The 12,055-nt window shown below is 36.2% G+C and overlaps 1 protein-coding gene across 1 annotated transcript; it reads right to left on the bottom strand.

Moving 5' to 3' along the window:
- Window positions 1-2,111: 2,111 nt before the first annotated feature.
- On the bottom strand, window positions 2,112-10,660 carry LOC110796350 (uncharacterized zinc finger CCHC domain-containing protein At4g19190). The gene is made up of 7 exons (XM_022001415.2): window positions 10,378-10,660; window positions 10,233-10,295; window positions 9,543-9,682; window positions 9,335-9,448; window positions 6,343-6,544; window positions 3,419-3,533; window positions 2,112-3,325 (listed from the first exon to the last, which is right to left on the bottom strand). Exons 1-7 carry the CDS (start codon window positions 10,594-10,596, stop codon window positions 2,610-2,612), a joined length of 1,569 nt encoding a protein of 522 aa, XP_021857107.1. The 5' UTR covers window positions 10,597-10,660; the 3' UTR covers window positions 2,112-2,609.
- Between the last annotated feature and the right edge of the window lie 1,395 nt (window positions 10,661-12,055).

Raw genomic sequence — 12,055 nt, 5'->3', positions numbered from 1 at the left:
ACCATAACTCACAGCACAAATAACTACAAATTGCAAACACAATTGCAATAGTACATAACCACCCAAACTAACCAGAGTCAGCCTGAGTTAACTAATGTCAAAAGCATCCTGCAGTTTCTGCATAATAATAATAATAAAGACATTGGGCAGCCAACAAGTAAGCTGACACTGGGACATTGCCAGTTTATTTACTTTAGGAGTTTACATTATTTACTTTTGAGTTAGTATATCAAATTTACTTGATACTACCAGAGAATGTATTTCAGATTCCCGAATTCTTAACCACAATTTCATATTCTAAAATTCTTTACAGAAAAACATCGCAAAGATTTAAAAAAATTAAATTTACTTCTAAGTCTAATTGATTCACTTTAACATAATTCCTATCTCCTTTTTAAACTAGAGAAAATATAATAAATACTTTTTGACCGTTGATTTACTTGACTTTCAGACATTTATTCTACTTTTACATGATAGAGATTTAAGTTTACTTTTAGAGAGGTTTAGTTTACTTCTATATAGATTTAGTTTACTTTTGAGCGGTTTTAATTACTTTATCATCTATGTCATAACTCGATTTTAATCATCAACTATGAGTCTATGTAATCTTGAGTGCTCTAAAAATAACTAAGCTAAAAAATCAGTCACAACTGCTAAAAACAAGCTAAATAATCCGAACCACCCACAAAAATGTATAATATAAACAATTTGTTTACTTCAGTTTGCTTTTAGCGATAATAAGTTTACTTTTACACAATTTTCGTTTACTTCAACACATTTTGATCTAGCTAATTGATTCACTTCTATCAAGCTCATATCATAGTAAGACTATAAGCTAAGATATTGCAGCTGTAAAATCCAACCAAGAATACATTCTTACTTTAACCAAATCAGCGATATGGAAATTGAAGGAACATCGCCAATCAACTACCCAATTTCGCCCTGCAACAAAAACACACACACACACACACGATACTACTGACAGTGGCCACACATATTAATTTAACTTCCTAGCGGGAAACGTAAGACAACAATGGAGCAGACCACCCTGACCTGACCAGCAACAGACTACCAGCAAAACTTGACATCAACCCTGCAAAACAAAATAGCAAGCCATGACAGCTCTAGCCATTACAGACAACTATAAGAGATTTAGTTTACTTTAAGAGAGATATAGTTTACTTTAAGAGAGATTTAGTTTACTTTAAGAATTAGAAGCTCAATTGTAGTTTCCTGTACAAACTGCAGCATCTAACATCCAAAACTGAAGCCTCTACATAGCAGCCAAGTCTAAACCAAACCCAACCACTGATAGAATCAAACCAGCAGACAAGATTATTAATCTGATATCGATTGCACATATCCAAGCTCCAAAATTCACCAAAAACAAGAAGTAAAAATCATTCCAAAAAGCATAGAAGTTCGAGCGCAATAAAACCTCCACAAAATTAACTAAAGAATCATAAAATTCAAAATTATAGGTTGCGATTTGCAGAATTGTTGAGCAATAACAAATTCCAGTAAGAAATTGTAGTAATACCTGATTTTGAGCTTCATTTTTTGATTTGAGTGAATGTGTGCCGCATAAATTAGAAGCAAATTCTTCAAATTACCTTCGAATGTTGCAGCAAAACCATGAAGACCTCAAAAAATTGAAGTTGAAAATTGATAACAATCGTTAAATTGCCGAAGAACATTGACAATTTACACCTAATTAGTACTAATTTGTTGGAATTCAAAGAAAATCGAACAGAACAGAGTTGGAAGAGAGAGAAATATTGTCGGGGAAGTAGAGAGAGAAAGGCAAATCGCATTTTGTCGTTTTCACAAAGAGGACTGGTATTTGGGATTTTCTGAGATTAAATCTCATCCGTCACTTACATCTAAATCCTACGTTTGCTAAAGGTTCTCATTATATAAGAGATTCTCAATTTAAGGGAGGTTCTCACCAGAACCTGATATATATATATATATATATATATATATATATATATATATATATATATATATATATATAAAGTACATGATATGGATTTGACAGGTTAAGAAACTAAGAATAGTTAATTATATGATGAACACAACCCCCAAGTAAGAATAGTTTAGTCTGCCCCTCAAAAGACAACACCGTTCAATTGGCTGCACATTTACTTCTGAACGCAGTTCAATGGCATCATACAGCATCTAGTTTTTCCTACCATAATTGACTTTGACTAAACAAACTTTAAACAAGTGAAACCAAAGATGAGCTCTTAATCATCCATTTGACAGCCAGCTTTTCTCGACTGGCTTCGAATACAACGGTTTGAGAAAGATCATAACCAACTATGCCCAAGGAATATCCAATTAACGTCTTGTGCAGCACACATCTAAAGCTCACTCACTCCACTAGCTGATTTGTAGATAAAGCCCAAAAACCCTTTCACCTGCTACTTCCCTTTCAAAGCGAAAAATGCCTGCAGGTGGCGGTGCTTCAACACAGATGCAAGAAATGGTTCCCAACTTTATAAGCCCCTTTTAATGCCAACGTACATGGTTGCAAGATCTATCCACAAATACTTCAGATACTACTTTCTACTTTAAGGAGGACCAGATGATCTTCAAGAAAAAAGTCATCTATGACGCAGACTCCTATGATGATCCTTAGAATCAATGACCTTTGATGAATAAGCTTGTCTGTGCTTCCTTGTATGTCTTTCCGATTCTGAATCCTCTGATATACTAAATTCGGAGTCATTTTGGTGGGTGTTCTTATGCCTGCATGTTTCTCCTTTTCTGCTGGACTTCCTTTCACCTTCTGACGGGCCAACTTCATGCGGAACTTTCGACTTTCTATATCTATGTGAATCCTTATATCGACTCTTGCCATGACAACTCTCATCCATTGAATCCTCTGACATGCTAAAATGAGACAAGTCTTTTCTGTTCCTCTTGTTACGCATGTGCCTTTTTCTTGATCTCCTTTTGTGCTCATAGCTATCAGAAGTAGAGTCACTCTCTTGATCACTATCCAGATGTAACTCTCGCTTCTTATGCTTACTACTACTTCGTTTACCTTTCATTTTACTACTGTCATTATTGGAAGCAGGATTGTTGCCTTCGTGACTTTGTCTGTGTGATGACCTCTTTTGTTTGCTTTGATTTTTAGATTTCATCTTTGAGCTTCTTTGGTCATTGTCCCCATCTGAAGCAGAGCTGTTCCCTTCGTGATCTTTTCTATGCGATACTGATTCATGCTTATGATGGCTTTTACTTTTAGACTTCTTTTTATGCGTCATTGAGGAGAAATTTGTCAGCAACTCCGGGATATTTCCCCCACTGAGAAATCCTGCAAGAGTTATGCGCGATAAACTAAACATCAAAACAATATGAAACCAAAATAGCAACAGGGTGTTCACAAACTGAACAGAAAGCTCTTTACCTCCATACTCATCAAATATGTCCTCAGGAACTATCTGCTGGTTGGGATCATCAGGCTGAAATCCACCACGTGGAGGGCTGATGCCTGGTCTCTGCTTCAATTCCCACTTCAAAGGCTGACATTGAGAAAAGGGTCTTTAGTCCCAAGGACTCCCAACACACAGCATGGGGACTTTTGTTACCGAAGCAGTAGATCTTAAACATAAAATGTAAAACAAAATTCCCCAAGAGAACAAGGCATTCATCTCTCTATAGAGTGAAGAAGCAAAAATCAATTTATGACATTGTCTTTTGTCATGTTCTCATGTACACGGTCTGTCAAGAAAAAAGAAGTCATGTGCATAAGAAATTATGCAGTATGGAACTCATTTACATTTTGCATCTCTATCCTGGCTAACTGTCTAAACAAAGTATGTTATCAGCACTTATCACACTCTCTAGCAAAAATGATGACAAATTTAGTCACAGTTTCCCAAGTGGATAAATTTTGTTTTTCACTAGCAATTACAGATCTGTATGCCTAGGTACTTCAATTATCTTATGAAAAGGCATCCCAAAACTTTTACGAAGGAGTATTAAGTGATCTAGACGGGTAAACCACTTTTCGGGTGCCAAGTGCTTGACTAAAACCTAGAATGAACACATTGAAATTTATATATCTGAACTGTGCTGTGCAGGAGTATTATCTCATTAAGGTACCAAAATAAACCCTTTTGAGAGAACTTGTTTTTGATAAGACACTAACTGGCTAACAAAAGGCAACATAGCAAATTAAAGATACGTGCAAGTTTACATGAAAGATTAAAAAAGATAAACTTTAGAACCATAGTCACTAGCAACAGAGTCAAGCCTACCTACTACTAAAAATCTACCATCAAGAGTGAAAAATAACACACAGAAAGACCTGCCAAATCACCTTATCACAGACATGACAGTATTTAAATTTTCATTTTTCCTTGATAATCTGATAAGAATTCGATTATATCAATAAATTAATCAAGCTACCACATTAGGGTTTCCAAAATTATGATATACTCCCTCTGTTTCATTTTTGTACCCACTTCTACTATATTCTATTTTTGGCGAACATGTTTTACCACCTTACCACATTTCCCACAATAATTACACCTTTTCATCATCTCTCTCCCACTTTATCCACTAGTACCCATTATTTTATTACCTCTTTCTTACTTTTTCCACCTTCTTACACCCACCCAGATCTCCTAGAAACAAGAGTGTATAGTAATTGGGTACATCAAAAAGAAAACAGAGGAGTAATTATGAACTTGGAGATTATACAATCATCAGACTAAAACAACATTATAGACCATTTCTTCCCTAGGTAGGAGGGAGACTTTTAGGTGCATCAAGCTTCCATAGTCATATGTGATGATGTAGAAAGATGGCACCGCCTCCAAATAACCACAAAATAGTAAGCATATATCAATCTAAATTAAAGAATACAGTGTTATATGTTTCAAATTATGCCCAAAGATGGAGTAAGTTATCAAACAGATCAATCCATGATGCTCACAAGACAGAGACATAGTGACCCTCGAAATAATCAAAAGGAACATAAAGTTTGCAGTAACCAAATCACTTCTAGTAACTCTGCTACTAATTTTAATAGCTGTGATTTCCTATACATCTATATCCCAATGTGAAGAGTAAGTGAGTAATCACAAGAGGTTAATCACAAGAGTTTCCAAATAGGATTCTAATTTAGACATTAATTACTTTTAATGTTAGTTCTGATGCATGAGATACCCTTTTTCTTTTTTCTTTTTTTTGGGGGGGGGGGGGGAATGTTCCTACAAACAGAATATTGCAGAATGCTACTCTGCTTGGATGTTAGTTCAAACATCTACAACACTCATCGCTATATTTCTCCGAGTCCTAATGAATCCATACAGTAGCATATCCAGGATCTCAACATAGGGCATGCAAAATTATAACTGTAAAACATTGTAAAATCCAAACATGATAAGTCATGATAAACAAGTATAAGATAAAACCTGATATAGTTTGTTTAAAAAAGACGATAAAATCTGCCCCTGTCATACGCTGCATATAACCAAAGATGAAGAACCAGCATTTTTTTACTCTTTCCTACTTTATTGGTTAGTGGGATGAAAAAGGATACTGTATTTTACTTAAAAGCACATCCTTTGGGAATATGGGAATATGGGAACATCTTTCACTTTTGTAAACTTCTCCACTCCCCCTTCACGGCTTCACAAGCTGAGTTGCTAAGTTGATTTTCTTTTTAAAGGGAAAACTGATTTATTTATTTTTATATGCACATGCATATCCTCGGTGTTAACTGCATCCGCATCTGTATATACTTCCTTAGTTTTTTTTTTTGTTTTTTCATAGTTGTTGCACTATGACAACAAGGTTGAAATTTAAAGAACCCCATTAAGAAGAGCTATTAAAGAAACAGTAACAACTCTATACAATTGTGCTGAAATGTGTTTAGTTGTATACAGTAAAACAAAACTAACTACCACAACAATTGGAAACATATCCAATCAGAAAGTAAGATCTATGCTGCATGAACAGGTAGCCCGGAAGACAAACAAGCATAATCAACAGCAGAGAACCCTAACTATGCATGTTGACTTATGTAATCCCCAAGAACTACCACAAAATTAAGATATTGAAACTAAGGTCTAACTAACTTCAGCGATACTAAGAACGAGCAGCATACTTGGGGTAACTAGAGGGTGACAGATTTATACTAGCAAATTATTAAAAAACTAGTTAACTAGGTTACATGAAATTATGAAAATATGAGGAACTTAAATTTGATAAATTTATCATGCCCAGAAATTAAGAAGTTTAGTTGGTCCCATGTGAGCATCACAGTTTGTGGCATAAAAGTCCAAAAAAATGTGGCATGCAAACAGTGAAAACCAAGCTCACCTCACTTGGATCCATTTGCGCCATGATAGCTGTCAAGGGATCATCTCTCTTCAGCCTATTTTCATCATTCGGCATTATTGCATCCTTCAGTGGACATTCACGATCACCACTTTGATGCCCATAAGTTCCACATCTTACACATTTAACATTGCGGAGTTCTACAGCAAATGGCTTAGCCCTACCTGTAACTCCAGTCTCCAACCTACAATTCACGCATGGAATAATTAGAAACCATATCACATGACATGAACATTGAAAAATCATGCATGAGGATTCGAAAGTTGATTTCAAAAAAATAAAAAGTAGCATTCCATATCCAACCGATAAAAATGCATAGAATGGCACATTGAACAGCCTTTAATAAGTCCAGATTCGAGACCTTTCACTGTGTGCTTGTGATTTGTAACAGCGTGTATGTCCCATGAACAAAGAAACCTCCCTTTTGCAATTGATAGAAAAAAAAACAGAGCATTTTTACACTCTTACAACAGTAAAAAATGGAAGAAGGATGAGGAGAAGGAAAAGACAGATCTATCTCAAAGAAAAAGTTCAGCAAACAATTTGAGGCAGCTAATATTTCTCCAACGGTGCAAAGCAAAAAATGATAAATATGTAATAGGGAACACCCTGCAAAAGCTGTAAATTGTAATTACAATTTGAAGAACTAAGATATTAAAAGAATGGTATCTTCGATCAAAGGTTTTGGAAACCATACCGAATTGATCACCTATACCGGTTCAACAAGGAATTGGCAGGTTTAAAGCCCAATGAACACCACATGGGTGAAAAACAACATTCCGATTGGTTTTTTCTTACAGTAAAAAAGAAAAAAGAAAAAGGGGAGCACAGTGGTATGATAACCACCTGAGCCAACCCCATCGTACCAGGATGAGGAAGAAATCCCGTGCAAAGTTGCACACTTGGAAAAATGCTCATTGTTGAGTCAAAGCATTGAATTTATACCTTGCAGATCCACTACAGGAATCTGCAACAAGCTAGCACCAGTTGGGCACTTGGGCATTTTTCTGTTGGCAGATTGGCACTACAACAATGCATGTATAGTTTAATGACTTTAATTTATTCTTTAAATGTCCGCCTTTGGATGAAAACAAATAAATAGGCACACGCTCGAAGCAAGGGTGACAGAAAATTACCACCATAACCACTACTAGGGTTGTTTTGTTGTTTTCGTGTAAATTTTTTTTTTTTGCCTTTTATATTTACATCCTACCAAATTTACTTCCGAGTGGTATTTTAGGTTCATATCGGTTGCAACTCAACTTTTAGATAGGTCAATTTTGATTAAGTTCTAAGTGCGGCTAAGGGGCTTTGAAACAAAGCTAGCTTCTCCAAGACCCTACTTTGTCCTAGCTCATCTAAGGAAATAAAATAAGAAATTTATTGTCGATAAAAGGATCAATATCTTGATGAGTCGTAATGTTGCGACAAATATAATAGATGCAACATAATGTGTGGCTCCATTAGCTTCACGGTGAAATATGACTATCGAAATGAAGGAGCAGTTGTTTGATGCCATCCATAAGCAACTGAATTTTCCAAGGGCAATGAGCACGACGCTGCAAAATCTGAATAATTATTTATATGTCGAATATTGTTCTCAAATGCCAATAATAACCCATTGTGGAGTGTTACATCTTTCGCTAGAAAAGGGGATGTCGCACCCAAAATTGTACGAGCGGCTAGCTATATTATTTCCCAAGTGATCCCTAATCACGATCCGTGTTGCGCCCGAGTTATGGCGGACAGAGCCCTCAAAATTAATTTTAAAGGTGTCAGGACAGGTGGCATCTAAGCAACCTGAATAGGAAGATAAGAATTCTTAGGAATATCCATCTTTGAATGTGGCTCCAAGCAGTCCCAACAAGTATGCATGTTCATTCACTGAAAATTTTAAAAGCTCTAGTGTAAAGGCCAAAAAAAGGAGGCGTATTAAAAATAACTGCATTTCTCATTTTCCAAATGCTCCATAAAGAAGATATTACTTTCTTAACCAGTAATCCAACCTTGTTTCACATAAAACTGAACAAAGAAAAAATTGAGTTTTCCTCGATGTTGACAATTGTACAACATCCAAAATCAAATCCACTGGACAAATATTTTTTTTACTACCAAGGACCTCATACTTTTTAGAGAGACAATATCAACCTTTTGAAGGGGGGAAGCAAAATGGTAGACCTTCTTACCAGTTACCACTAAATTTCATGGAGCTAAGCTATTGAAAAGGTTAAGTAGTTGTTGGCGTTGCAAAATAACATCCGTAACCATCCTCTTGACTTTGCAAAGAATGCAAACTCACTATATGCCATGGCAGATCGGTCCAATACAGTCTCCGAAAATATGTGTACGTAATCAAGGCCCAATTCTCTTTAGCTTAAACTAAATTCAACAAAACCATAAAAGTAAGAGAAAATCCGTTTTAATCAGCAAATATCAGTTTCAATCAGCACAAAAGTACTTACCACATACGGAGTATATAAGGAAAAAAAAAAACAGGCAATCAGCAAAAATCAATTACGAGCCACGAGCAAGTAAAAAACAGGTTTGAATAACTAAATCTGCTTAATCAGTAAAAATAATTTCTATACATTATAATCAGCCTAACAGGTATGGAGTATTAGGTTTGGAAGTGTGGAGAATGGTTCACAGCATACCAAATTTATGCAACTCAAGTAGAAGCCATGAATCTGCAGGGAGAGAGGATCTGAAAAGCGACGAAAAGAGAGAGTTGCTTACAGAGACCACATCCGTGAAGTTTCTCTGTTCCTCTTATTCATCTAGGTCATGTTTATACGAGGTTGCCTAAATAATTACTCCATATAATCTAAATCCATAGCCACAAGTCCTCTTCCCCTCTAAGATAAACTAAACCAGAAAATTGCTTTGATTAAAAAATAAAGACATTGATCAAAACCCCGACTATAGTAGTATTGAATAATTGATGATAGAACAAGATAGTTTCTTACAATTTTACCTAGGAGCATTCTTGAGAACTGCAAATTCTTCTTCAGTCGGTAAGGTCCGGCCAAAAACATCCTTAGGTCTAGTTTTCTTTTTCTCTTCCTTCACAGCTACAACTTCCTGGGGCCTACAACCAATATTCATTTGGAGACAGAGAATCTTTAAGGCAACTACACAATCAAATCACCTCAAGCCACAATAAAGTAGAGTAAGATGAATACATTGAAGAGGAAGAAGCAGCAGTTGGTTCACTCTCACCAAGCTTTCTTCTCTCATCAGCAATCTCAGCTGCTTTTGCACTCTCAGCATTGTAACCCGGTGGACGTACATACATAAAGCTAACAGCTTGCATTATATCCACCTATATGTAAAAAATATACCAATCTCAAATTCTCAACACCTCAAAATCAAAAATAGCAATCAAACATTCAAAGGTACACATTTTACGTAGAATCATGAAACCACAATTCCATAAATTGTGCATTTACTACACTCAGATAACATCCCGTTAAAAACAGCCCTAAAAAACATAAAATAAATGAACAATACACCTCAAAGTCAGAAGTGGAATCAAAACTTGAAAGATAGTTAGATGAGGGGAAATCAAGAAAAAACAAATTCCACAATTGTACATTTATACTCATATAAATTCTTTCCTCAATCAAAATACCTACTGCACAAAACTTAAAGTAACTGAACAATTAACCTCTAAATTATAATCAAATTCAAACTAACCTCTATATTATAACTAACCTCCCAGTAGTGATCAAAATCAACTAATGTAAGATACCCAGACAAAGCAACAAAAAACCTTAAAAGTAAATGGATGATTCACCTTAAAATCATAATCAAATTCATATTATTAAAGATACCTAGATGATAAATAAAATTACAAAAGATAGAAATCTGACCTTTTCTTTCTCTTTCTGAGAGAGAAGGGAAGTCTGCCGGAGATATTCCTGCTCTTGAGAATACTGCAAAAAAGATGGAAAAAAAGGAATAAAAAAATGTGAAGAATACAGAGAATGAAAAAGAAAGATGGGTGCGCAAAGATACCTCGCGGGCGATTTCCTCGGCGCGGCGGTGGCGCTGAGAATGGGTTTGTTCGGCGATCCATTTGCGGCGTTGGTTAGGGTAGGAGAGAGGGTGCCAAGGTTTCTGGTTCAGAAAGTTATGGCTCCATGCTGTGCCTGCTTTGGTCTTGAAATCTACTTCACCACCATCTTTGTCTGAGAATCTCTTGCTTAGCCTTGGCCCTCCTTCGTCGTCCTCCATTGTTTTTTCTCCAACTTTTATTTACTTTCCGTAATCACACGCCGAGTATTTTAGTTTAAAAGTTTCAATCTAGTTTGGACTACCGCCTGCACGATGCAGCCAACTTGAGATTAGGTTGCGCTAGGTTAGAGCTGTCAAAACGGTTACTCGAGTCGGGTCCGGGTTTGGTCATCTCGGGTCTCGGGTCATGATCTGGTCGGGTCGTACCGGGTCATTTTATCACCGGGTGCAGGTCGGGTTCAGATCGGGTTCGGTCAGGTTGAAAATTTGTCGGGTCATGTCGGATTACTTTTCCACTTCGGTATAGGTCGGGTTCGGTTCGGATTCAGGTCGGGTCTTTTTCTAGTCGGGTACAATTACGGGTTCGGGTCTTAACGAGTCGGGTCAAGTTCGGATCGGATAATTATCGGGTCGGTTAAAATTCAGGTCGGGTTCACTATCGGACACGGGTTAAGACAAGGTGTGTTACCTATCAGGTCTAGTAAAGTTTTAACCTTATAATTAACTTTTATAAATTTGGTTTTAACGTTTTTCACTTGTTCTAGATTAGGTAATTATTTAAGTTATAATTTAGTTAGGTGAACGACAAATCGGGTTGTCAACAGGTCGCGTAAATTCAGGTAATGGGTTGACACGAATTGAGTCAATAACAGGTTTCATCGGTTATAATCGGTTTCAGGTTGACATCGGGTCGGGTGTTGAATCGGGTTCGGGTCATTTTTCGGTCGGGTAAGCTGACTCAGTTTTGTTACCGGTTATATTTCGGTCGGGTGTCGGGTTCGGGTCTGGGTCATGCATTAACGGGTCGAAATCGGTCGTCGGTTTTAACTGGTTGGATACGGTCAGGTTACGGGTTTCCTATTTTAACAAAATTCTGGGTCTCGGGTCGGGTCCGGGTCCCTAAAAATACAGGTCGGTTCAGGTCGGTTTCTCGGGTCGGGTCAATTTTTGACAGCTCTATGCTAGGTGAGTAGGTGGTGTGGTGAACAGGTGACGATTAAGGCCCCGTTTAGTTCACCTTATTTCTCCTGATCTGTTTTGGTCTGATTTAATCTGAATTTATTTTTTCTGATCTAAACTGATTTGAACTTATTTTTTCTAATCTGATATGATCTGATCTGATCTGATCTGATCTGATCTTATTTTTCAGAATTAAGTTTAAACACAAATCTACATTTATTAATATTAAACGACTTACGTGTAAAATAAATATTCCACAAATTTATAATATTGTTATTATTTATTTGACTTTGCTCGTGATTTAGGTAATACCCCGAATTTTTCAAACTTGATTTATTAAAATTAAAAATATTTATTAGCTTGATTTCGTTTTAAATAATTACGAATAATCAAATTTCGTTATTTTAAACGTTTTACGATTTATTTTAAACGTTAATTTATAAACGAAAAAAATTTATTTATTTTATTTATAAATTGCTCCACTCAACCCCCGTTCACC

Source organism: Spinacia oleracea, chromosome 5, assembly GCF_020520425.1.
Source record: "Spinacia oleracea cultivar Varoflay chromosome 5, BTI_SOV_V1, whole genome shotgun sequence".
Taxonomy (NCBI): Eukaryota; Viridiplantae; Streptophyta; class Magnoliopsida; order Caryophyllales; family Amaranthaceae; genus Spinacia; species Spinacia oleracea.
This window is presented reverse-complemented; position numbering and strand designations above follow the sequence as displayed.

Coding starts and splice junctions, on each gene's coding strand:
- LOC110796350 (XM_022001415.2), bottom strand. CDS start 10,596: ATGGAGGACGACGAAGGAGGGCCAAGGCTAAGCAAGAGATTCTCAGAC. Junction 10,296..10,377: donor CCGAGGAAATCGCCCGCGAG/GTATCTTTGCGC, acceptor TCTTTTTTGCAG/TATTCTCAAGAGCAGGAATA. Junction 3,326..3,418: donor CATATTTGATGAGTATGGAG/GTAAAGAGCTTT, acceptor TAACTCTTGCAG/GATTTCTCAGTGGGGGAAAT.